Source organism: Trichomycterus rosablanca, chromosome 12 (assembly GCF_030014385.1).
Source record: "Trichomycterus rosablanca isolate fTriRos1 chromosome 12, fTriRos1.hap1, whole genome shotgun sequence".
NCBI lineage: Eukaryota > Metazoa > Chordata > Actinopteri > Siluriformes > Trichomycteridae > Trichomycterus > Trichomycterus rosablanca.
Window position 1 is genome coordinate 38425513 of NC_085999.1, and position 27772 is coordinate 38453284.

Here is a 27772-nt window from a genome sequence, read left to right on the forward strand (position 1 = left end):
AATAAAGTGAGTCTGATTCTGAAATTACATAAGGGTAGTTGCATAGTTTTGAAGGCATTTATCAACCCTGCCATCCACACACATATGCATTGCCACAGTGGGCTCCTGCCTGAATCACAATGCCCACCTCTCCCTCAGAGTCCTCTTTTAGAAAGACAAAATATTGTCTGTGGGTAGCACTGTTGCCTCACAGCAAGAAGGTCCTGGGTTTGATCCATAGGTGGAGCGGTCTGGATCCTTTCTGTGTGGAGTTTGCATGTTCTCCCCGTGTTCCGTGGGTTTCCTTTGCGTGCTCCAGTTTCCTCCCACAATCCAAAGACATACAGTCAGGTAATTGGAGCTGCTAGTGTGTCACAGTAGCCATACTGTTAATTTATATGCACTGGCTGATATTGTAATGACTCTGGCAGGATTGTGAAAAAAAAACAAAAACAGATTTGACAAATTAGTTCATGTTTATTTTAATAACAACATGTTTGCTTGGCTGCCAAAACTACATATTATGGGATTGTATGTGTGCACATTTCAGGGGACACCAAGGTTAAGGGCCACTGATTTGCACCATGTTGAGGTCTGAGCTCCACCAGTAGTTTTTTTTCCTGTCCTGGAACAAATGAACCTCTGTCCAGATTTTTTAGATGGGCGGGGCAGAAAAGGGCTGTGTTTCAAATTACAAGCATCTTCATCCCAGTACGGTCGAACTGCTTACTGGATAGTCTGACAGGCCCTGTTAGTAAGTGGATTGGCACGGAGCTGGAGCACAGCACACTAACACAGTGAGTTCTGTTGAGATGAACCAGTTAGATCTGTAGATTCCTCAGCTCTGGGAATACTGGGAATGACGGACAGACACACTGGTCAGATTCATGATGGATTAAGGATCTGTAACATTTAATAGAAGGTAAGAAAAGCTTCCAAATTGTCTTTCTGACACATTTTCTGAATCTTGTTTACATAAGTTCTAAGTACTGGAACTTTAAGTGGCTTTAAGTTCAGTTTTTTACCTACATAAGTACGATGAGGTTGGTTGGCACAGTTGATTTTTTAGGACTCGTTTACAAAAGAAAATCATTTATTTTAATACACAAAGGTTTGTTTTTTATACCTATAATAAGCACTACATGGTTAAAAGTATGTGGACACTTGACCATGAACTTGCTGGAGAGACCCCATTCTGAAACATTAGGCATTAATAATAAATATGGGGTCACCAACCTTCACTCTTATTGAAAGGCTTTTTAGGAGATGTACTGTATCTTTGAGAATTTATCCCAAAAGCTTTGAATGGGATTAAAGTCAGGGCTCTGTGCAGTCCTTCAAAGTATAAAATATAATATAATGCACTTTATCTAATTGATTTTATACACCTTGTAGCAATGGGTGAGTCAAAATACTTAAACTAAATAATCAGGAGTGGCAACATCCTGTTGGTCATGTTGTGTAGTTGTTATATATGAAATAAATGCAATGTTATAAAGTCTCAGGACAAAATTGGGGGCAGAATTGGGGGCAGATGTAGCCTAGTGGTTAAGGAACTGGACTAGTAATCAAAAAGTCGCAGGTTCAAGCCCCACCACTGCCAGGTTGCCACTGTTGGACCCTTGAGCAAGGCCCTCAATTGCTTAGACAAGTAATAGTACTGTAAGTTGCTTTGGATAAAAGCGTCACCTATGTGCCTTGCGCCCATTGAAAAGCTGGGATAGGCTCCAGCACCCCCTCCAACTGATCCTGATTGGATAAGCGGTTAAGAAAGTGTAAAAAAGTACCACAGGACAGTGTTGCAGCCATAACAATTACTAACAGGTGTAATAAATCAACTCTATACCAGGAAATTATATACCTCCAACCCCTTGCAGCAACAGTTTAGGGAAGCATTTGGACAACTGACCATGAACTTGTTGAACAATGTGACCTCTGTGTGATCTTTTCAGCTAAAACAACAGCCGCTCTTCTGAGAAGACTTTGTAGTATGTCTGTGTATGGGAATTTGTGCCCATTCAGTTCATATGGCTGGTTACTGATGTTGGTGTTCCAGTTCATCCCAGAGCTGTTGAGTGGGGCTGAGCACAATAGAGTTTCTTGTTTTTTAAACTGAGCTTTTCTTTATGTCTTTATAGATCTTGCTTTGTGCATAGTGGCACAGTCATGCTGGAACAGGAGCGTGCCTTCCCTAAACTGTTGCTGCAGTGTAGAGAATCAAAATAAAATGTTGCAGTTGAGGCTTGTAAGACTTGTATATTTGAAATAAAAGCATTATTGTTTCTCAGCTTAATGTGCGTCGCTTCTGCATTGTATTATTTTTCACTGATAAATATTAATTAGGGAACTGAATACATTAGCAGGAGCAGGAGCGTACTTTCTTTGTGTGAAAACAATCACCAGAATTCGAGCTCCTACACTGAAATAGTTAGTAAATACCAGCCTCAGATTTTGGCCGGTAAAGTGGCACCCGTTGGCAGAGTGGGTGCCACACAGCGATGTGTTCTGAGGACCTGGGATTGACCCTCGCCTCCACCCTCCATCTGTGTGAAGTCTTTCATACTCATTGTTTTGTTGTGGGTTGGCACCCTGTGCCGGGTGTGTTTAGGTGTTCGCCAGGCTCATTGTGATCCTGACCAATATTAGTGAAAATAAGCAGAAGTTTGTGTAGTTTTAAAGTAAATACAGTTTTATTGCATTTCCAAATTCCAGCACGTTGTACTGTTTATGTTCTTTGATTATTTTGGGGTTTGGGTGGTGTGGATTTAGCACCTTTTATGTGGAGTGCCTTTTATCAATAAGCTTTTACTCATGAATTTTGGTCGTGTTTATTATGTGACTGATGCTGTTCTTCATGAAATAACATTCCAGATTTAATCAAGCACCTTCTTAGTGCGGTGTTTCTGTTATTTTGTCCACCACCTACACAAGGTGACCACCCTGAATAAACTAGCTGTCCAAGAGGCGGTGTGATGCCCTATTTTCCGGTCTCATGTTTTCCAGCCTGGGTGCAGGCTACACCAGTTAGTGGGTTGAGGTGCTGCTCGTGCATTGCCACCCCGGCTAGATCTGAATATCTTGCCATATTATGACAACCAGTTTTAAGTTCTGCACTATCCCTGTCCTGTCCTTCTTCATTGCTGTGGGCTATGGATGTTTTTAAATCTTGTTTTGGTTTGTTCACAGCTTTTATTTTCCTGCTACCCTTTTTGTTTGTGGGTTTCCACCACAGTATTCTGCTTTGGTTAGACGTCCTGGAAATTGGGTTAATTTTTAATCCATTTTTCTAACTGAGACCGGAGCTACAGTCTCGAGTGGCACCGCAACCCATTAACTGGTATAGCCCACGGCCAGTGTAGGGCCAAACGTGAGGTGGCTCCGTAAATGAGCCATCACGCCACCACTGGGACAGAGCACTGATCTGCAACACACTGTCAGCTCATAGCAAGAAGGTCCTGGGTTCAATTACCAGGTGAAGTGATCTGGGTCCTTTCTGTGTGGGTTTTCTCCGGGTGCTCCGGTTTCCTCCCCCAGTTCAAAGACGTGCAAGTGAGGTGAATTGGAGCTACTAAATTGCCCCTAGGTGTTTGTGCGTTTGCCGTGTGATGGACTGGCGACCTGTACAGGGTGATTCCTGACCCACTGTGACCCTTAATCGGATAAAGCAGTAACCATGTACCGGATTCTTCTTTATTAATTATAATAATCTACATTCTGACCACTGAAGTGTTTCTACTCTTAGTGTTTGTTTTATTACTGTATCGTCACTATGCTGTGCTCTATTTATTAATTAAAGTATTAATTAAAGACTAAATTAAAGACTTAATTAAATATTAAAATATTTTTGTGTATTTTATTATTATAATTTCAGGCAATATTGTGATATATTCATCATATTTCTCACATGAAACTAAAACGAGCACCTTCGAAGTTAAACTATTTAAATACAATAATAGTTTATATATTGACATTATATTCGTTTCTCAAAGCCAGGTCAAGATGTTTGATGCCGCTCTCCCGAAATGCTTACAGCTCTGTGTGTGTCTGGCGATCGTGTCCAAAATAAACGGTATGGAATTCAAATTTAGAAATCCTCATTTCATGGCGTAAACTCTGTAGTCGTGCTTGATTCTCACGGCGTGATTCTCAGGCAGGGTCGTGTTTGTGAAAAGCGTGGAGGCGTTGGTGGATCTGCCCTTCAACCTGAGCTGCACCTTGGTGAAATCCAGAGGAGAATCTGTGAAACAGGTTCGCTGGCTGGACATGCAGAACCAGACGCTCATCTCATACACGCCGGGTGAGCCGGAGACTGTGAGCGGGCAGCATCACGTGGAGCAGGTCAGTGGCCGACCGGAGGCGAGCAACATCCTCATCAAGCGTGTTAGCCCTCGAGATGAAGGCTGCTACACCTGTATCTTTGACGTGAACCCCACTGGATCCAAGGAAGGACGGACGTGCCTCACGGTCACTGGTAGGTCAAGATGTCTTAAGTCAAATGTTTATATACACACACTCAAGTTTACTTCCAATGGCTTTTTTTAGGATTAAATGACTGCTATTGTAAATCTGTTGTGGGTTTCCTGAAAGCTACTAACCAGGGTCGCTTTCTTTTTTGTCCGGACTTTTCCCACCCAGCAGACTTAGTGGCTAATTTTGGCTGCTGAAGGGCGCCCAGCCAACCGGTAGCAGAGCTAAGATTTGAATTTGGAGGGTAGTTGCCCCTGAAAGCTATTTTTATTGTATTATGGGGGGTTTTTTTTAACCTCCTTCAGGTTTTTAAATAGCTGTTAATTTACATTTTTGGCTTTTAGCAGACACTTTTATCCCAAGCGACTTACAGTCTAAGAAACAGTGGCAACCTGGCAGTGGTGGGGTTTGAACCAGTGACCTTACTAGTCTAGTACCTTAACTGCTAGGCTACAACTGCAGTGTACAACTGTGGTTGGATTTTTGACCACATTAGTTAGCAGAAATCTGTTTCATCTGACCAAAAAACCTAACAGTCCTCCCTTATTGTCTGAGAGCCGCTGTAGGGTGCTGATTTTGGAACGTGGGCATATTGGTGGATTGAGACGAGCCTCATAGTGGTCATCACACTATTTTGATCCAAAATTTTCTGTCTTCAGTTGCAGCAGTACCAACAATCCTCACTCATGAACGACTGTGTCTACAAATCGCACAGAAAGCCTTGAACATTCCTCCTGGTAATCATGTAATAGACCACACCCTAAAGAAACCCGCACTCTAACATAATCTTTACTGCCTACAAATACAAACATTACAGATTCCCTTTCTAATTGTCTAGCATTGTGTAATACTGTGGTTACAAAACATACGTCCAAATTTTACCACATGTACCTTAAGGTATTAGAATAGTGCATTGTAGATAGTTTGTTGGTTTATATAAAAATGAGGAATTTTATGTGGTTGCATGGGTATGACACTCTGGAGGTGCTGCAGTAAAGCATGCTATCCCACGACTGCCGAGATCTCAGCTGTGCTATCAGCCAGTTGGGTGTATTCGTGGACATAAATGGCTTTGTCAAAGGGGAGAATGGGCAAAACCCAAACCCAGATAGAAATAACAGGACTGTATCAGGAACTGATACAACTATCCCAAGTCTGGTGTGTGTGCCCAAGAAAAAAATGTGGTTGCATGAGTAAATATTGAATTTGGGATGTAAATACAATTTTTTTCCTTTTTTAAGTTACACAGTAACACTAAAAACACACAAGAATGCGTGCAGAACGTCCAAAACCTGCTCCCAATAATATGTTTCAGTTTTCCACTGACATGGGTATGCATGGACTGCATGGACTGCATCACATCTGTGTAGAGTTTCTCACTTTATATGTGATGCCAAAGAAATATTCTTTTATAAATCATACAGATGAAAGTGAGCTCTCGTTTTCTGGGAAAACATTCTAATAACATTGAAATATTGTATGTATATCATATAGAGATGTTTGAGATTTATCTAAAGTAATCTGCATTTAAATGCTTGGTGTTTAAACTGTATGTTTATCCTTTAGAAGTGGTAAAATACGTTATTTTCATTCATTAAACACACATATTGCTAACAGATGAATGGATTCAACCATACACTTATACAAATGCAGTAAAATGCATAATTCTTTGTAGGTTAGTGACCGTTTTGCCCTAAATTCCCTAAACTCATTTGTGAATCTTTGCTCTATTAGAGCTGCCTTCAGGTTTTGCCTTTCTGCCATAATGCTGTTATATAATTTTCTGCTTTTTATTTAACAGTTAACTGTCTCATTAACATTTTTACATAAATACAGTTTAAAATGCCCTAATGGAAAAGCCAAGATCCATTAGGACTCCAAATGTTAGGTGTGGTCTAGAAGAACTTGAACCCTGTCCATCATTCGACATCAGTGACCAATCTTTAATGGTCTTGTGTCTTTTTATAAATCAAAATGAAGTAAACAGCAGCTATAAAGCAAACAACAAACCAGCTCTGTGTTAATGGCTGGAGTTATGGGCGTCTTCAAAAATGGCTTTAGACAGACTAGCCTTGTTTATGTAAAAGCAGAATTCACCATCAATTATAATCACTAATGATGAATTAGAAAGTCAAGCCACAAAGTTTAATGATATTACAGCAGTACCTTGTAACTCAACACCCTTCGGCGAGAAACTTGTACCCTTAAACTCAATGTTTCCCTTAAACTCAACATGTGTGCGACTGCTGCTTTGCTCAGCGTTGTGATAAAACATCATGCGAACATGAGACGAATCTGGATTTGTGTGAACTAAGCATCAAATTCACTCTGAAAGCTCCACATGTATCTGTGTTTAAACTTTTAAACTTGTGTTACAGCTCGAGCTTTTGAGAATTTTTAGGAGTCAGCTTTCCCGAGAGAGTCTAAAACGCTTACCGTTAAAAATAATAATGTAACTTAATATTATGTATTAAAAGAACAACATAGAAACACTAAACGTCTGTTAATTATTACTGCTTATTTGTTCTCTCCACTTAATAAGAAGCATAAGGAAACAATAAAGACGTAAAGCTAAAGTGCAGCTTTTATTGTATTTTTGATATATAAAAATATATTAATATATTGTGTTTATACTGTTTATTAAAAATATATACTAAAATATATGCAGTTCCATGGGCCATGGAACACATTAACAGGTTTCCCAAACATCTTTATGGGAAAAAATACCTTAAAACTCAACGTCTTTTAAACTCAACGCCACTCCCAGAGTTTCAAGGTACTGCTGTATTAGAATTTTATACAGCTAAATTAATAATATAAATAATATAAATTCTTGTATGTATGTTTATGACCCAGCATAATTTCTCATATTAAAAACAAACACCTCAGTAAACTTATGAACTGTTTGTTTGTAGAGAAATGTGTGCAAACTTTTGACCTGAGCTGTTTGGCTCACTGCATTCATCTCCATCACAGCTTTAAATGAGCTGTTGAGCTTTAGCAGACCTCTGAGAGAACGGAGATGTAGATGTAGCGATATTAACATGTCTGTTCCAGCATACAGTCAGTAGTTCATGATCCCTCAGTGGAGCGATGGAGAATATGAGTTATTAGAAATAGCTGCTGGGTTTAGGAGGTCCAGATATTCTTGAACATTTGCAGCATTTCAGATGCACTTTATCCAAAGCAACACACAACTGTGACTAAATGAATACACTGCAAGCAATTGATGGTCAAGGTTAATAGCCTTGCACAGGGTGGCCCAACAGGGGCATCTTGGCAGTGGTTGGACTTAAACTAGTGACTTTTTGATTGCCAGTCCAGTACATTGACCACTGAGCTACCTGTCACACACAAGAACAGAAAAGTCAGACGCTTGCAGATAGTGATGAGATGTTTAATAAAACCAAACAGGGTACAAAGGATAATCCAAAGAGTCGTCGGTAACGGGCATAAGGTCAACATGTTAATAAATGACATTCTCAGCACTGCAGTGACACTGACATGGTGCTGGTGTGTTAGTGTGTGTTGTGCTGGTATGAGTGAATCAGACACAGCAGCGCTGCTGGAGTTTTTAAACACCGTGTCCACTCACTGTCCACTCTATTAGACACTCCTACCTAGTCGGTCCACCTTGTAGATGTAAAGTCAGAGACGATCGCTCATCTATTGCTGCTGTTTGAGTCGCTCATCTTCTAGACCTTCATCAGTGGTCACAGGACGCTGCCCACGGGGCGCTGTTGGCTGGATATTTTTGGTTGGTGGACTATTCTCAGTCCAGCAGTGACAGTGAGGTGTTTAAAAACTCCAGCAGCGCTGCTGTGTCTGATCCACTCATACCAGCACAACACACACTAACACACCACCACCATGTCAGTGTCACTGCAGTGCTGAGAATCATCCACCACCTAAATAATACCTGCTCTGTGGGGGTCCTGACCATTAAAGAACAGGGTGAAAGGGGGCTAACAAAGCATGCAGAGAAACAGATGGACTACAGTCAGTAATTGTAGAACTACAAAGTGCTTCTATATGGTAAGTGGAGCTGATAAAATGGACAGTGAGTGTAGAAACAAGGAGGTGGTTTTAATGTTATGTCTGATTGTTGTATGTCTGTCTTTGTGTCTGAACACTTTCTCCATCTCTCCTTTCAGCCAGAGTGACCCATGAAGGTAATAAAACAGTGGTCAGCGGTAAGCAGGGGTCCCTGGCGTGTCACTACGGCCTGCCCGACAAGGTTCAGCAGGTGCTGTGGAAGAAAGTGGTCCAACGTGCCGTATTTCAGGAGGTGGCATCGTACGCCAAGCGCAGTGACCCCATGATCGAGGAGGAGTTCTCCGACAGAGCGAGTCTCACCCGTTCCCTGTCAGACTCAAAGCTTAGCTTCTGGCCCGTGAGGACAGAGGACGAGGGTTGCTACACCTGCCAGTATCACATGTACCCGGAGGGCACCAACAGCGCCACCGCGTGCCTCACTGTGTACGGTGAGTTTTGCAGCATCAACGATGCAAGTGTGTCAGGAAAAAGCAAAGCAGCGGTCAGATCAAACTATGACGCATTGGTTTATGAAGTGGGAAGGGTCGGGCAGGGAATAAGGAACATAAAACTGACATGTGGAACTATTACACAATATGTAAATACTTCTTTGATTTATTTTGGCAGTACGTCTGGTTTTAAAAGCTTTAATTTGGGGATTCAGGAATCACACCCTTTATGTAAGTTTATCAAATCAAATCAAGGTTTATTTGTCACGTACAGAGTCATACAGAGTACAACTGGCAGTGAAATGATTTAGTGACTGCTCGGCCACATTAGTTATAAAATACACAAAGTAGACAAAAATATATATTTATACAAAAAAATAGAAATGTTTTAAAATCTTAAAAGTGTAGAAAAGTTAGGAAATTTAAAAATAGAAATTAAAAAAGAAACTTAAAAATGTAATTTAAGGTGCCCAGGTGGAGCAGCGGGATATTCCGCTTGCACACCAGCACTGAGATTCTGAACTCCTCAGTTTGAAACTCGGTGTTGCCACCGGTCGGCTGGGCACCATCTAGCGGGTACGATTGGCAGTGCCTGCAGCAGATACTAAATGGCCACCGTAATTGCAGGGTGGGGGCCGGACTATGTGTAGGTGGGTGGGTCTTCATATGCTGTGTAAGGACCCTGATTGGCAGAAAGCAGGGGCGAGAAGAGGAGGGCTGGGCACCATCTGGCGGGCACAATTGGCAGTATTAATTGGCCACCGTATCTGCAGGGTGGGGACCGGACTATGTGTGGGTGGGTGGGATGTTCATACGCTGTGTAAAGGACCCTGATTGGCGGAAGAGACGCCTGTGCAGAATGCAGGGGCGAGAAGAGGAGGGCTGTGCACGTGTCGGAAGAGGCGTGTACAGCGACGTGCTCTCCTCGGATGCAATCTGGCATCTCTCAGCAGTGGAAGACAAAATTGAGTGTGCTAAATTGGGAGGAAAATGGGGAGAAAATGTATAAATATATATATATATATAATTTAAAAGTAGAAGCAATTTATTATACTGAATCTATATTGTGCAACAAAATGCAATGAGAGAATATTGCACACAAATACAAATCTATATAAATAAAAAACTGTATACATGCATATACATACTGTATATACACACATACATATACAGTCGAATCCGGTTAATTGGACCACCGGTTAATCGGACCAGCCGCTTATTCGGACCGAATCCTAAAGTACCGAAACAAATCCTCTTATGTACGTGTAATGTTATTCGCTTATTTGGACCAAAATTCCGTTTAATCGGACCAAAGAACGTGAGAGCGAATAAGAAAAAGAAGCCACAAGTCGCCACTTAGAGCGGATGCAAAGCGGGTCAGCGAGATATGGGAGGATTCCTGGGCTCCCCGGGAGAATTTATGCTTTTATCAAAGGTCAGGAAATCCGAAAAGTTGTGTTGACAAGAGCAAAACCAGCGGGAGGTGAACACGCCCACCACTTTCTTTGCCACAACGAAGCACCCAGTAGCCAGCAGCGTGGTTATTGGATCCATCTGCATCTCCGCTTTTCGGCGAAATGAAGTCAAGCGTAAACAAGAGTGTCCGGCAACACGTGCAAGGAATTCCCTCCTGTCAATCACGATTAAAGTCTACACGAGAAAGCTATCATTCCACTATCATTCCTTGTAACATAGGGCATGTTCGTGTAATCGGACCAGCCGGTTATTAGCACCAAAACGATCGCGTCCCGATGTGGTCCGATTAACCGGATTCGACTGTATCTATACATTTAGTCCTGATTGCTATTTTGGTTGAGGACCCGAATAGCTTGGGGGAAAAAGCTCCTTCTCATCCTCTCCGTTTTGGCTTTCAGGGCGTGAAAACGCTTCCCAGACTGCAACAGAGAAAAAAGTCCATTATTGGGGTGACTGGGGTCCTTTACTATCCTCCTGGCCCTTGTCCAGCACCGTTTCTTATATATGAACTGCAGGTCAGGAAGCTCGGTCCGGATGATGCACTCAGCTGAATGCACCACCCTCTGGCACACCGTATCGAATCTCAGCTCTGCCATCCGACTGGGCTGGGAGGCCACATGAACGACAATTGGCTGTTGTTTGGGGATGGGAAAGTCGGACCAGGGTTCCTCATAACTGGTGCAATTACAACCTCTACTGGCTGATTGATGGCGACTGCGCAGAGTTGGGGAATAATGCTGATCAGGGTGTGGCTCTCTGTGCACAAGGCTGATCCGCATATGAACTCGCCTCGTGCAGGTGAAAAGATGCAGTCGGTACTGAGCACGTGTCGGAGGGGGCGTGTGTCAGTTGCGAAGCTTCTCAGTCAGCAGTGGAGGGTTGTATCGTAGAGGTACGGGTAAATTCCAACAGTGTTTTATTGGATTGGACAGAGTAGTGCTGGTTAGCCTGGAAAAGAAATTCGCACTGGAGAGTTACAAGCAGGTCAAGTTTGATGTAGTTTTTTTTACCCCAAAGCACAAATCCACCCTGGTATCTACAACTGGAAGAAAAGGGGACTGGGAAGAATGGACAGTGAGAGAAATGCAGATGTGATGAAATTGAGATAGAAAGACAATGAGAGGCTTGTAAAAGTGAGCGATTGTAAGAAACGGTTGCGTCAGCTGCATTTCAGATCGCAGGCAAAATGCATGATTGTATCACACAATGTTCCACTATGTGCTTCCCACCGCCATCTAGAGCTTTTTCTATTCATCCTTTATTTAAACACACACACACACACACACTGCAAACTGGTGTGTTCAAAAGTGGCAGCTAGTGCCGTTATCGTTAGTGTCCTGATCCGTTCAATGACATGAGGTGCATTAAAAAAATTGGAAGCTAATCAGGACTTTGGTTCAGAAAGTTTCCACTCGTGCATGACTTTATATCATGAGCACAGATGAGGTAACACAGCGCAGGTTTATGATCGACTGTTGGATTCTCTGTGTTGTCAGAATAAACATAAAGCTTTGCTCGCTAACAGATACCAGACATTCCTCCCATCCTCCCTGCAGGGTCAGCCTGTCGAATAAACTGTTTTCTCTTTAAATATCAGCCCTTCAGCCCTTCATGAACTCCTCTTATGACAAGCGTGTGTTCTGTGTTTATTGTTTTATCCACTCTAGTCCTCCCGAAACCTCAAGTAAGCTACAAAACCACGTCCCCGGGTGTGATCGAGGCGAACTGCACCGCGGTGTCTCGTCCCAAGGCGGAGATCGTGTGGAACGTGGAGGGAAATAATAGGACGTTTGGGCCACCAGCGACCACGGAGGTACCGCAGAGCGACGGGACGACCATGGTCATCAGCACTCTCACCGTACAGTCCAGCTTGCTAAAGGACGTGTCCATCAAATGTCTCGTCCACCACAAAGGTCTGGAGTCGGCTATTGCCGTGTCCATGAACACCAAGAGTGAGTGAGCCATGACGCTCCAGTTCATTTATCAATCAACTTCTTAGTGAAATTATTAGGTAATTTCTAAGTGTTTATTGTTTTTTTTATCGTTCCTCCACCTGTACTGGTTATTTGGAAACCCACTTCCATCCACCACCCTCTAAAATAGGGAGAACTTCACAAAGAGAAAATCAAACCCAAGACCTTGCTGGGATTTCGAACACATCGTATCAAATCTCAGCTCTGCCATCCGGCTGGGCTGGGCAGCCACATGAACAACGATTGGCCAGGATTCCTCAAAACTGGTGCAGTTACGACCTCTGCTGGCTGATTGATGGCGCCTGCGCAGAGCTGAGGAATACTGCTGATCAGGGTGTGGCTCTCCGTACACAAAGCTGATCTGCATATGAACTCGCCTCGTGCAGGTGAAAAGAGGCACTCGGTACTGCTCTTGTGTCGGAGGGGGCGTGTGTCAGTTGCAAAGCTCCTCAGTCAGCAGTGGAGGGTTGTATCGTAGAGGTGAAGCGTAACGCAACCAGGGTGATTGGATATGACTAGATTAGGGAAGAAAATTGGGGGGAGAAATCAGAGAAAAAAATTCCCAAGACCTTCTTGCTGGAGGGCGACAGTTCTACCCACTGTTCCACCATGCCATCCTTAATGGATGTAGCCATGAAAATGATTCCTATGTGCCCAGATTTAGCTAAAGTTCTAGTAAACTGTCTGTAGATTCACTTAAATGGCAATATTTTGAATAATCTTGATATAAATAGGAATTTGTTAATAAAATTGTACTATGGTGCTGTTTGCAGCTACTTCATGGAATAAAAAGAACATTAAGTCCAGTAAATATTTTTCTTAGAAGGTCACAGATGAAAGACTTTGTGATATTAAACCCATCTACGTCCAGGAGTCTCAGAGATCATAATTGGGATAGCTGGCCTGGTTTTCGGGTGGGAAGGAAATTCCCTTTTAGCTATCATTTTAAATGAAACAGCTCAGCCTCGCCCAAAACGGCCTAGTCAATGGGAGGAAGCCCGGATAGATATAAGAGGGGTGTGTCAGGAAGGGCATCCGGCGTAAATATTGTGCCCAGTCTTCACTGTGGCAAAGAAATCAATCACTCAGACATTTTACTCAGTAAACATGAAGCTTAGATGCTATTTTGACTTGTATTTTTAATGACAACGTAGGCCTGGCTAAGCAGCTCAAACACAGTTCTCCACCTAGTATAGTCAGGCTTTTTAGTCCAGCCCTGGTCCCAGTACTTCAGATTTTCCTGCCAGCTTTTCCTGGCTCAGAACTATCGAGCTGAGAAACATCCAGAATAAGAACAAATAATGAGGGAATATCATGTGGATCCTACGTGCTGAGAAAGCGTCCAGAATAATTTCTCACACAGAACCGTTGGGTGGAGGGAGGTGGAGCGGTCTAAAGCACCAGCATGAAGACCCCAGATCAAATCTTATTGGTGCAACATGGTCCACCTTTTGATTATTTGTAAATATTAACCAATAATTTAGTTAAATAAAGGCTGGAAACTAGTTTTGTTGCTTTAACTTTAGGTTTGGCAGCACTTTTTCCAGTCAGAACGCTTCATCTACTGTATATCTTTAGCTGTATTGCTGAGAGAAGTTGCCAGTTTTCCATTTATCCTGCAAATTTGGATCAGCTTTTTAATCTGATTTACATTTATATTTTTACGTTTTATCCCTGATGTATCTTGTCAGGATGGACAGGATGCCAATCCATGTCCCAGACAGTGCCAGTCACTTCTTTATGTAGACACCCGATTGGCCGATAGCACCGGTGCAGATTGGAACCCTAGATCCCAGCGGTAAAGGGCTTGAGTAATTTACCTCAACACCACCTGAGTGCCTTAGAGATTTATGTGCATTTATAAATTATTATACAGTTTTAAAATGATAATAATAATAAAGAGAAAGTGTGATTCTAAAACATCTAATGCTTTGGACTGTTTTGGAGGGATTGTCTTGCAAATCTGGCAACAACCCAGAACTCACTACCACAACCTACTTTGTCTCCATGCCATCCTTAATAAATGTAATATAATAATGTAATGAAATATAGGTAAATATATGTGTAAGATATAAAAATAGTTTAGTGACAGCTAATTTGTGTAAAACAATGTGAGGTCATATGACTGGTGGACTGTTATCACAGGCTGACGCATCTGCTGTATGTTCATTCTTAATAAAACACTATTATTATTCAGATAAACATAAATAAGTGATTTATTTTCCGTCTCTTTCAGTTGGAACAGCTCTGGCCATCTTGATCTCAGTGACTGCAGTAGCACTTCTGCTGATCATCTGCATGTGTGTTTGCCTGTGGAAGTGTGTTCTGCGTAATGAGAGTGAGTCTCTGTGTGTGTGTGTCTAAATATCATTCCCTTGTGAGCATCATTCGGATAAAATCCTGTTAGAAATGAATATTTGTAGGGACAAAGTACTTAAAAAGTTTAATGAAAAAAAGTGTGTTTACGGTTGAGTGGTTCAGAAACGTGTATACAATGACTATACAGTGCCCTCTAGTGGCTGGAGCATGTAATGACATGAAGTGCGTCTTTGCTTGAGGTAAATTAGGAAAATAAAACTATTTTTTAATGTTTATGAAGCTGCTGGATTTCTAAAATGGTTTGGGTACCTACAGGTTACGTGGGCGCTCAGGTGAATGGTGTTCCCTAAACCATGACTTAACATTTAGATATACTATGTGTTACTACAAACTGTATAGAAATAACCCAGTTAAAATTTACACTTGTTATGCCTAGTTCACACTACACGATTAATGCCCTGATTTTCGCTCAGCGCTAGATTTGCCGGCTCGGGAGCTCGGCGATCGAAACTCGGTTCTCAATCGCTGTGTGTGAACTACTCAACAACTCGATCTGAGCAGCTTGTGTGCTCGGCGACCGAAGACAGATTTCTAGCTTGTCTAATATCTGGATCTGAGTTGCCCGACTGGCAATGAGTGCTATGTCGAACAGCCAGTGAGAACGCAAGATACGGTGTGAGGGGAAACGCAGGGAAGAAGTTGTAAAAAGGTGGGACAGGGGCGAAATATAGTTTATATCAGAATACACCGGCACACACACAAGCTTTACAGTATTTCTGACCTTATCGTTCTCTACAAACCAAAACACCAACGCTGCACTGCAAAAAATATTTATTAACCTCCAACTCACTACAGAACAATCCATGCTGTTCCTATTTTTTCTCCTTGATTTTACGCTGCACATCAGAGCATTAACAACTTTGATCGCTTGCTACTTGTTGACGTGCATTTTTGGACGTGGTATCATTAACAAATGACAAAACGTAGTTTGGAAGACCAGAGAAGCTCGCTTGCGATTCCAGTTAGATCGTGATTAGGGATGCATCGATACCATTTTTTCCCAACCGAGTACGAGTACAAGTACATGTATTTTTTGCACTCGCCGATACCGATACCTATTTAGAATGATGCAATCTGGAGCATTATGGAATAGTGTAGTTTTTAGTGTAAAATAGTGCAGTGGAACAGACATCATTGAGAAAGCTTCTGACAAGCTAACGTTAACGTTCATTAATAAACGCACGTCATTAACGTTGTGCACATCATACATGTGATGCGATTCTGCTGATTGAAATATTTACTTTAAAAGGATAATACAGTCCGATCCCATCTGAGCCGATTCTATCAGCACATACATTCGTGGTTCACCTCGGTAAATCGTAAACGACTCTTTGTCGGCTCCCGCTCTGTGGTAATAACCAGTATAATTAAGCCTGAGCTTTATAATGTAAGCGAGTCACACAAAATGTTCTGTAGTAGTTGGTGTTTATTTACAACCGCAACATTCATTATAACAGTAAACACGGAGAGATGACTGAGAAAAGAAACTTACGCTGCGCTTAAAATGAGTCGACTCCTGCATCACTTGTATCGATACTGTGAACAGAGTATTGAACACACACACGTCCTATAACAGCGGTCGCTGCTTTTGTAACCGGTTATCTTCGCTGTTAGCTCTATTTTGAAGGGTTTTTTTTGTCAAACGGAACTAAATAACTAAATTAAACGTGCGTGTGAGCGTGGTCAGTGAGAATAATTCAATCTGTCTCCCGTGGGTGAAAAATGAATTGCTTTAGTTTTAGAAGTAAAAAAATCTCGTAATGTCACGTCCCCCCCCCCCCCCCCCCCCCCAGACAAGCACTGCCGCCCCACAGGTTGAAAATCCCTGTGTTAACGCAGCAACGTGCACTAGGCACAAGGTATCGGATGTTTAGTATCGGAGCCTCGTTTGCGAGTACGAGTACGAGTTAATGAGCGCGGTATCGGGCTAATACCCGATACTAGTATCGGTACTCATGCATCTCTAATCGAATCGTGATAGATGGTGTAGTGTGAGACCCCCTATCGCCGATCAGTCGTGTAGTGTGAAAGCCACACCGACTTGAAAGACTCACGATTTTTCCCAATCCGTTTCGGAATTGGAAAAACACGCCATTAAGTAACCGCTGCGTTATTCTGTGTGAACTGAAGTGACCTTTTGTGCTCCGTGGCAAAGAGGACAATTACAGTGATTCTCCACAATTGGACTCATGTCCTGATGTCAGTCACAGACTAAGAACTGGGTTTTTTGTGTGTTTGCCTGTGGTCACCGGGCCTTTATTAAGACTAATACACATAATAATAATAATAATTTTAACTATTTACAAAGTAAAAGGATCTATGCCCCTCAAAAATGAGGTCACATAAGAGGTTTTGTTAAGTATCTGACATAAAATTCATGATGTTGTGCACAGTAGACACTGGAGATTGTCCATGATTTTGCAGGAAGGAATGGGAGTGAACTCCTGTTTATTTATTTCCTGTTTCTTATTAATGCTTATTAATGCCCTGCTAATTTCTCCACGTCCCACCCACAACTGACTTTGTCCAACTGAGTCTCTCATCATGCAGTCAGCTGCACAATCTTTATTATTTTCCTTAGCAAAGACTTATAAGAGAGCAACCCAACCTTTAATTAAAGTAAATTTATAAAGACAATTAACACAATTATTCTGCTACTAGAAATCACTGTGGATGAAGTGTAACTAAGGCATGTTCGTAGTGTTGATCATCATACCGTGCACCTTGGTACCATTTCTTTCCCATGTAAATGACACACACGTACCCGCCTGTCCACATGATCTAGAAGGAAATGGAATCGTCTGACTGGTCGACCACTTTCATTGCTCTGTTGTCCAGTTTCCATGCCTGTGTTCCCATGAAGCGTTAAACACTGAATTATTTAAATGAGTGGATTAAGTGTATGTAAACTTCTGACTTCAGCTGTAGGATACTTGGATGCTTGGATATATCCTAATAAAGAGGTCACTGATATTATGCCCACGTCCTCCTGCCAGCCAAACATCACAGCAAGTAATTTAGAATTTTATAAAGACTAAAAATCTATAGAGGCTTTCGTGACCTCACTGATGCTGTGGTAATGTAAAGTATGTCAGTCACAGGGGGTTGCTGGGAAATCAGGGTTCTACCAAACTGGGGAAGTCACACAAAAACCACAAAGCCCCTTAAACTAAGAGATTAGAGGTAAGAGTAAGTGGAAACTATTCTTAAATTTAATTGTTTAGTTGTTTTAGCCACAACCAAGTGAACTGGTACATTTGCTGTTTATTTATTAAGTATTTTTTAAGCCTTTAAAGCATTCACTGAATCAGGGAGGTGGGATACATCTATAGGTGATAAATGCAGTACTGTGCAAAAATCTTAGGCCACTATTAGATTTGTTGTTTTATCAGTGGTGTTATAAACATATATTATTATTATTATTATTATATAGGCTAAACTGGCGAGTATTTAGTCTGACCCTCCTACGCTTGAGCAATAGCATTATCAAGACTCTCTAAAACCTCCTTGTTTCTACACACATTTCCATTTTATCAGCTCCACTTACCATATTGAAGCACTTTGTAGTTCGACAATTACTGACTGTAGTCCATCTGTTTCTATTCATGCTTTTTTTAACCTGCTTTCATGCTGTTCCTCAATGGTCAGGACCCCCACAGGACCCCCACAGAGCAGGTATTATTTAGGTGGTGGATGATTCTCAGCACTGCAGTGACACTGACATGGTGGTGGTGTGTTAGTGTGTGTTGTGCTGGTATGAGTGGATCGGACACAGCAGCGCTGCTGGAGTTTTTAATCACCTCACTGTCACTGCTGGACTGAGAATCGTCCACCAACCAAAAATATCCAGCCAACAGCGCCCCGTGGGCAGCGTCCTGTGACCACTGATGAAGGTCTAGAAGATGAGCGACTCAAACAGCAGCAATAGATGAGCGATCGTCTCTGACTTTACATCTACAAGGTGGACCGACTAGGTAGGAGTGTCTAATAGAGTGGACAGTGAGTGGACACGGTGTTTAAAAACTCCAGCAGCGCTGCTGTGTCTGATCCACTCATAACAGCACAACACACACTAACACACCACCACCATGTCAGTGTCACGTCAGTGTCACTGCAGTGCTGAGAATCATCCACCACCTAAATAATACCTGCTCTGTGGGGGTCCTGACTATTGAAGAACAGCATGTAGAGAAACAGCTGGACTACAGTCAGTAATTGTAGAACTACAAAGTGCTTCTATATGGTAAGTGGAGCTGATAAAATGGACAGTGAGTATAGAAACAAGGAGGTGGTTTTTATGTCATGGCTGATCAGTGTATGTCACACTGTTCTGAAATGTTCTGTAACTTATAAACATATATTATTATGTTTATAATAACGCTCCGGTTTCCTCCCACAGTCCAAAAACATGCAGTCAGGTTAATTGGAGATACTAAATTGCCCTATAGGTGAATGGGTGTGTGTATGTGTGTGTGTCTGCCCTGCGATGAACTGGCTGTTGGGTGTTGATGTGTGCATACTTTTGCATCAGCAAGGCCTCTTAAACTGGTACTGATAGTCAAGCTGTGGTATTCAAGCTGTTATAAAAAATTTAGAAGAATCAAGAGCGGTCAGGGATAAAAAATCTGATGAGAAGTTTCTCAGAGTTTTTTCTTTGAGAGACCAGAAGAAGGTGATCATTGAAACTTTGCTAAAACAGCAAAGCTAAGAGTGGCCTAAGACTTTTGCACAGTACTGCTTATTAAATAATCTCCTCAATGTTTTTACCTCTAACAACGGTTACGGTTTCATTTCTGTCACTGCAAAGAAGTCTAAATGATTTGCTTATGGTTTTGTCGACAAAATATCAGGATCTGTGCTGATTTATGTTGAAATAAACCTGACTGATCTGTGCGTGCGGAAACGCTGGTGTGATCTGCATGTGACTGAACTTTTTTACCTCACTTGCTGATGTAACAGGAAATCAAGGTGACACACGAAACAATGAACGTCTGTGGTTTGTTCTGTGGAAAAATCAGCTGAACTTGAACAGCGTCTCAGGAGCTGATAGAAACTATAGAAACTATAGAAACTAGACTGTGTGGTGGACTCTCAGCTGACGGTGTGTGTAATGAGGGGGTATGAGGGGGTATGAGGTGGGTTTAAAAGGTTAAATGGAATTGTTTGCTTGTGTTGTTCTCAGGTTTTAATGTTGTAACATGTTATGATGTCAGTAGTGAGGAGTTATGAGCTACATTTGCTTAAATTCCTGTGTGCTTCTGTGCTCCAGTGTGCCACACCCCTCTCTCCTGATTCTCCAGCCAACGCCCCCTTTTTGATTGGTTCCCTCAGTTAATCTGCCCCAGCTGCTCCTAATTTGGGAGCAGTTATAAGGAGAGATGAGGAACAGGTTAGTTGGGAATTATTTGTCCTTATTTGACTTCTGTTTAGGACTCTGTTTTTGGTAGCTTTCTGTACCCTGTTTTGCGCCTTGTTGTCCGTCTCATCCGGTCTGTTGGTCTTGTTTATTTTGTTTGTTATATTAGCCTAGTTAGTCTTTGTTAGCCCTGTTTAGTTCTTGTTTACCCTGGTTAGCTCTTGTTAACCCTGTTTAGTCCTTGTTTACTCTGTTTAGTCCTTGTTTACCCTGTTTAGTCCTTGTTAGCTCTGTTTAGTCACTGTTAGCTCTGTTTAGTCCTTGTTTGCTCTGTTTAGTCCTTGTTTGCTCTGTTTAGTCCTTGTTTGCTCTGTTTAGTCCTTGTTTACCATGTTTAGTTAGTTAGTTAGCTTAGCTTAGGTCGTGTGTTCATTTGTCTTGTTAGTGTTATCTGTCTTGTCTTTGTAATTTTTAATAAATACTCCTTTGGTTTTGCACATCTCTGTGTCCGCCCTCCTTGGTCTCCGCTTTAGCCCCACCGTGACACTTTTTTAATAGTTTTAATAAAACTGCTCGGCTGCCTGGTGGCCTAAAAACACTGAGAACACAAAACAGTATAAATTAAATGAATAAAATAAAACATAAGCTTTGTTTCTCACAGTTTTTCTTTTACATAAATACATTTTAATGTAAATTAGTTGTACGTCATTAATATGACCACTTGTTCTGAAATAAGATCATGTATAATATGTTTTATTATAATTAGATACTAATTTTAATTAATTTTATTGTCTCTTATTTGTATTTACAGAGTGACACACCTCACAGTGATGAGTTCGGATATGGACAAGCAATCCTGTACCCATAATTCCTTCGGCTCACCAACCACCGGTTTACATGTAACCTGGTAGATTATATAGGAGTGACTCCGACCAAACACGGTCCAGAGATTTTGACCGAGGGGAACACTATCAGCATGAATCTTTACCAACACCTATTTTTACACTTTCATCGTCTGCTTTTTTTTTATGGGTGTCTTTTGTCTTACAGCTTCTGTTTCCAATTGCATAGACTACCCAAAATCCTATAAGGTGTCAACATGAGGTGCAGAATTAATGTACATATGACCTACACAGTTCAGTTAACAGAGTATAATATAATACAATACAATTTACCCTTTGATCCATATTATTGTTCGTATTTGGTCTGATTAATTACAATCAATGTTATGTACATTTTAGTTTTGTGAACGCACCCCAACCAACAGTATTTTATTCTTTGCATTTGATTGGCTATTTTGTAACACCCTGAGCTCTGCTGAACTTTAGCCTTGCCAGCTTTGGCCACGGTTCACCACCCTGCAACCGTTATGAACCACACATCTCTAGGTCGGCTCTTCATTGATCTAAATAAGGTGCAACCCACAAGCCATTCAGCATCGGAATACGTTCCGGCTTTTTATATGAGTGTGTAAAGTCTGCGTACAAAAACGTGTGTAATGTACAAACAAAACTGATTTGCACCTTTTGCATAATAGTGTGTTTGAGAAAAAAAGCCAAACCGATTGTGTTGTAGTGTGGTCTTGGTGTGGTTTCAACAATACCAAGTCCTGAAAATTGGGCCACTGGCCAAAATAGGTTTAAACACCTTTAAGAAACTTGACATGCAGTTTTTTTTTATATATTTTAAGTGTTTTTAACTAACACACGTGGGATTTTGTGCCAACTTAAGGTTTCTTTACACTAGTGAGTAGCTACCTCAGAAAAAGAGACCAATAAGTAAACACTAGTTGTGACTCCAACTAACGACGTTTGATTGTGATTGTTAGTTTAGCTTAAATTAACTTAATGACAAATCTCACGAACACAAAACAGTGCAAGAAACGTCAGAATGTAACATGCAGAGTGTAAACAGTTCTAAATAATGTATTTTCTATACAGTATTAGTTTTATTATCAGTATTCGAACATGCGCTGTGGTGCCTTTTGAAGATTTTGGCAGCGGGCCTTGATGCATTCCGGCCACATCTGATCTGATTTAAAGCAGAACATAGTTTAGGATTTTACAGATTCCAGACATTCAGGCTTCGCGCCCGCTGCTTTCTGCCCTGTTTGAAATTAACGTGCTCTGAAAACCACAATATGCCAAACATCCACCTCAAAGCTTCTGTAAGAGCCGAGTATTCTGAAGGACGTGGTACAAAATAGGCATTTCGTAAACAAATGATCCAGCTTTATTTATGTGATATAACTATATTTCCTCGGCTGCTCCCGTTAGGGGTCGCCGGCGGATCGTGACCTGCATTATTGATCTAGCACAGTTTTTACGCCGGATGCCCTTCCTGACACGACCCTCCCTATTTATCCGGGCGCGGGACCTGCACTACAATACACTGGTTTATGCATCCTAATATGCATCCAATTCAGTGTCTTCAATTAGCCTGGCTGCATGTTTTTGGACTGTGGGAGGAAACCGGAGCACCCGGAGCAAACCCACGCAGACACAGGGAGAACATGCAAACTCCACACAGAAAGGACCCGGACCGCCCCCCCTGGGGATCGAACCCAGGACCTTCTTGCTGTTAGCCACCGTGCTGCCCATTTATGTGATATATGTGAGTGTTAAAAAGTATTTGTCACCTTTTACGAATTTCTGAAGGTAGGTACTGTATACCCGACTATATATTTGTATATGTGAGCACACAGACAACCAAAATTACTAAGATTAAGTTGGCACCCCCCGTGATGATGAAGTGGTCACGGTCCTGATTTTATGGAAACACGGCCTATAAAGTAGGAACACGCCGCAGACAGGGTGCGAATTCAATAGCGGGGCTTTGACCATATATCTCACCCCACCCTCACCCCAATTTCACACCTAGCCTGTAATGTCTGTGTAGGCATCCGGCTGGTCGATAGGACTCGCAGAGATTCAAACCCAGATCGCAGCAGTAGTGGACTGGCATAATTTACCCCTGTGCCACTAGAACACCTGCTTCACATGATTATAAAATAGTAAATCGCTTAATAAATGCGTTTATTTGTGCATGTAAATGTATAGAATCCGACTGAGTGACTTATGTTCACTGATATTGTGATATTTTAATAGCATGTTTAGGTTCAAATGTTTCCGTCCCTCTTTCCATTACCTTGCTTTTATTTTTTATTTAAAATGGGGGAAACTGGTTGTTCTTGACTGCAGATCTTGACCAATACAACACATTCTGTTACAGTTCCAGTGTAGAAATGTGGGAATGTAAACTTCTGTCCAGGTTTAATCATAATAACACTGCCCCCCACACTCTCTCATCTCACCCTTCACCCAAACAGTTCAACCCCTCTTTCTCATTTCTTTCCATTCGCTTCAACAATAAGATGACATTTAATAAAAGAAACCAGCTTAAGAAAAAATCCCTGTATGTGGCAAATAAGCGATCTCTGTAGGCAGTCATTTACATGCTGAGTTTAACAGAACATCTAAAATCATCTCAAATTAATCATCTGTGTACTAGAAATATTAAAATAATTTAGCATGTACAATAATACTAATTTAACTGCTGCTACAGCAAAAACACAAACACCATATTCATAAAGAGGAGTTTATTTACTCAAATGTTCAGATTTGGAGCCTGTATACATGAATATATGAATATATTTGACTCATTAAGGCCTTTTATAAATAAATAATTTATTATTAATTAGTACTGACTGCAGTTTCTGTAAAGTGGGATTCTGCCGGGGAGTGGGAACACCGAGCTAGTTAAATTGGGAGTGATGATATATTATAAACACACATTTTCAAATGTTTAAAATGTAAATATCACATATTCTGACAGAATGGTGATAATAAAATGCCTTCTCTTGTTTAAACACATTATTGTGCTGTTGTTTTAGAAATATGCATGCAGAGCTTAACATTAATGATCATATTATTTATTACATTTATACTATTTATTATATTATTTATTGTACAGTATTATTTATTATATGTACAGAGGAGACCAGAAAAAGTCAATCTCATCCCGAAGCCTCACCGGTGTCGCTGATCCTCTACAATACACCACATCCTTTAGGGTCCACCATATAGGCCCAGGGGTATTAAATAAGAGAATGTGGTTTAATAAATGATTGTGGCCTCTTCTGTATGTTACACACTGTGTAAACATTTATTAGTTGTATTTTTGAGGATGAATTTTATTTTATTATTGAACAACTACCAATTCAAAATGTTAATAAACCTCAAACCTGAATATTTAAGAAAGTGAAAGTGAGGTTTTGGCTTTCTTAGGGAAATTAGTGTGCAGAATTATTATGCAACTAAATAAAAAACTAACATTTTCCCATCTCACTTGTTTATTTTTATCTGTTAAAGTGAGAATAATAAACAAACAACTTTAAATTTACAAATAAACATTTCTGACATTTAAAAAAGTGACCAATATAGTCACCCTTCTTTCGAATAACAGCCACTCCATTCATGGAGTCTGTCAGTTTCTTGATCTGTTGATGATCAGCTTTTTTTGTGCAGCAGAAACCACATCCTCCCCGACACTGTTCAGAGAGGTGTACTGTTTTCCTTCACCGTAAGTCTCCTGTTTAAGAAGGGCCCACAAGTTCTCAATAGGGTTTAGGTCAGGTGAAGAAGGGGGCCATGTCATTATTCTTTCATATTTAAGGCCTTTACTGGCTAGCCACTCAGTGGAGTACTTCCATGCATGCGATTGAGCATTATCCTGCATAAAAATCATGGTCTTCTTGAAAGACTTCCTGTACCACTGCTTGAAGAAAGTGTCTTCTAAAAACTGGCAGTAGGTTTGGGACTTGATTTTGACTCCATCTTCAAACCGAAAAGGTCCAACTAGCTCATCTTTAATAATATCAGCCCATAGCAGAACCCCACCTCCACCGTGCTGGCGTCTGAGTCGAAGAGGAGCTCTGAGCCCGTTACTGATCCACCCACGGGCCCGTCCATCTGGTCCGTCAAGAGTCACTCTCATCTCTGTCTTCAGATATTTCTTGGCCCAGTCTTATGTGTCTTGTTCATTGGTGGTCTGATTTCAGCCTTCCTTACCTTGGCCATGTCTCTGAGCACTGAACATCTTGTACTTCTGGGCACTCCAAATAGGTTTCAGTTCTGGAATATGACAGCACTGGAGGATAATGGTTCCTGGTAGCTTCACGTTTGATTCTTCCCAAATCTTTGACAGTTAATTTGCATCTTTTTTTCTTAACACGTTTCTTTTGACCCTCTTGACTATTTGCAACAAAATGTTTGATGGTTGTGTGATCACGGCCCAATATCTTAGCAATTTCCAGAATTCTGCATCCCTCTGAAAGACATTTTACAATTTTTGACTTTTCAGAGTCACTTAAATCTCTTTTTTTGGCCCATTTAGCCTGAGAAAAAGAAGCTGCCTAATAATTATGCACATCTTGATATAGGGTGTTGATCTCCTTAGGCCACACCCTCCCTCATTACACAAATACACATCACCTGATATGCTTAAATACAATAAGCATTCAAGTTTATACAGCTTGGAGTTGGAAAAGATGCATAAAAATTATGATGTGGTCAAAATACTCACTTGCCTAATAATTGTGCACACAGTGTAAATGTATTTGGGCACCAAAATAATACAGTCTTCTAAAATACATTCTACTTTATTTTATTTTTTATGCTATTTTAATTTGCTTACTTCTGTGTGTACTTGTGTTATGTGTCTGTAAGCTGCTGGAACACTCTAATTTCCCCTCTGGGATTAAAAAAAGTGTTATTTATTATCACAGATTTATCAACACTGGTCTTGGTTAGTTTCTAAACTCATGGTTAAGTGTGAGAATCTTATTCTTTAATTATTTAACCACTACCACAGCTGTACTGGCCTGTCTGGACCTTTATTCAGTGGCTGGTAAATATTCTTGTAATCATTTTAAAGCAAGACATCAATTCTGCCCAGTTACACCCAGTCCACCATATATCAGATTTTTCTCTCTGATTTTTGAGTGACTGATGTGAAAAGTTAAATAAACCATAATTGTTGCCAAACAGAATGCAGAAAAAACGTTCATCATCAGGGCTTTATCACAAGACAGGCAGACACAAGTGGTACCAAGACCAAGTGGGTACAAGTGAAACTATTATTATTAGTCACTGCTGGAATGAGAATAGTCCACCAACCAAAAACATCCAGCCAACAGCGCCCCGTGGGCAGCGTCCTGTGACCACTGATGAAGGTCTAGAAGATGACCGACTCAAACAGCAGCAATAGATGAGCGATCGTCTCTGACTTTACATCTACAAGGTGGACCAACTAGGTAGGAGTGTCTAATAGAGTGGACAGTGAGCGGACACGGTAATTAAAAACTCCAGCAGCACTGCTGTGTCTGATCCACTCATACCAGCACAACACAAACTAACACACCACCACCATGTCAGTGTCACTGCAGTGCTGAGAATCATCCAGCACCTAAATAATACCTGCTCTGTGGGGGTAACAAAGTATGCAGAGAAGCAGATGGACTACAGTCAGTAACTGTAGAACTACAAAGTGGAGCTGATAAAATGGACAGTGAGTGTAGAAACAAGGAGGTGGTTTTAATGTTATGGCTGATCATTTGTATGTATATACAAATATATTACAGTAAAAAGGAGTGATTTTCTAAATCAGTTCATTATTTTATTTTTGTTTTGTAAACGAGTGATTTTTTCTTCCATGCAGAACCGTGAGCTCACAGATCTTCTCATCAGTTAGTGATTGTATTGTAATCTTGCTCTGCAACAACTTGCACAACCTGGAAACTTTTGCATCAGTCGGTACGTGAACCTGCTGTATATTTTAAATGAGATCTGAACCATGCTGGGCTGCTTTCTCTTTCACTGTGTAATGGTGTGAAGAGAGAGGGGGTGAAAGTCACTCTGATGTGTTTTACAAAAGACCCCGACTGCAGCCCAAATGACTAAAATTAGAGAAGTGGTGACATTACTCAGTGTTTCCATGATGCTGGTACGTCTCACACACCATCTAGTTCATTATTTAGTCCTGGTCTTTTTTATATATTGTTCTTAATGCTTATAGGTACAATTATTTTGGTTTAGATTTATACATAATAAATTACAAGGTGTAAATTATGTGAGTAAATATATGGAACACTCTAATTTCTCTTCTGGGATTAGTGTTATTTATTATCACAGATTTATGAACACTGGTCTTAGTTTCTAAACTCAAGCTTAAGTGTAAGAATATGATTGTATTGATTTATATTTTAACCACTAACACAGTTGTACTGGACTTTTTTTTTTTAATGATCCCTAATTTCCTGGCTATTAAAGTATTATTTTTTAAAAAGAACATGTAGGTTTACAGTTGCTAAATGTATAGCCCGTTTATTCCTATACAGGGCAGCATGTTGGTGCAGTGGGTAGCACTGTTTCCTTTTTCTTTGTGGAGTTTGCATGTTCTCCCTGTGTCTGGGTGCTCTGGTTTTCTACCACAAGTCCAAAGACGTGCAGTCAGGTCAACTGGAGCTACTTAAAATCACCCTGGGTTTGTGTGTTTGCCCTGTGATGGACTGGCAACCTGTCTGGGGTGTTTCCTGTTTTTCACCCAGTAAACCAGACCCACCATGACCCTAAATAAAATAAAAAGGTGGTAAAAACAGA

At 41.0% G+C, this 27772-nt stretch overlaps 1 protein-coding gene across 3 annotated transcripts; it reads left to right on the top strand.

Annotated features, from left to right (window-relative positions):
• Positions 1-741: 741 nt before the first annotated feature.
• Positions 742-21284, top strand: zgc:113337 (uncharacterized protein LOC503741 homolog). Of its 3 annotated transcripts, none has more exons than XM_063006290.1 (7): positions 742-901; positions 3969-4048; positions 4130-4450; positions 8601-8930; positions 12074-12358; positions 14616-14717; positions 20926-21284. In XM_063006290.1, the coding sequence occupies exons 2-7, from the start codon at positions 3979-3981 to the stop codon at positions 20928-20930; spliced, it is 1113 nt and encodes a 370-aa protein (XP_062862360.1). In that variant the 5' UTR covers positions 742-901; positions 3969-3978; the 3' UTR covers positions 20931-21284. The 3 variants fall into 3 exon arrangements, with proteins under 3 accessions (XP_062862360.1, XP_062862359.1, XP_062862358.1); XM_063006289.1 differs by lacking the exon at positions 20926-21284 and adding an exon at positions 20028-20105; XM_063006288.1 differs by lacking the exon at positions 20926-21284 and having other exon boundaries at positions 14616-14800.
• Positions 21285-27772: the final 6488 nt, after the last annotated feature.

Bases quoted from the DNA above. Each gene is read 5' to 3' on its own strand.
- zgc:113337 (XM_063006288.1), top strand. From the start codon at position 3,979: ATGTTTGATGCCGCTCTCCCGAAATGCTTACAGCTCTGTGTGTGTCTG. The intron at 4,049-4,129 runs GTATGGAATTCA...CGTGATTCTCAG, and splicing joins GATCGTGTCCAAAATAAACG to GCAGGGTCGTGTTTGTGAAA. The intron at 8,931-12,073 runs GTGAGTTTTGCA...TATCCACTCTAG, and splicing joins CGCGTGCCTCACTGTGTACG to TCCTCCCGAAACCTCAAGTA.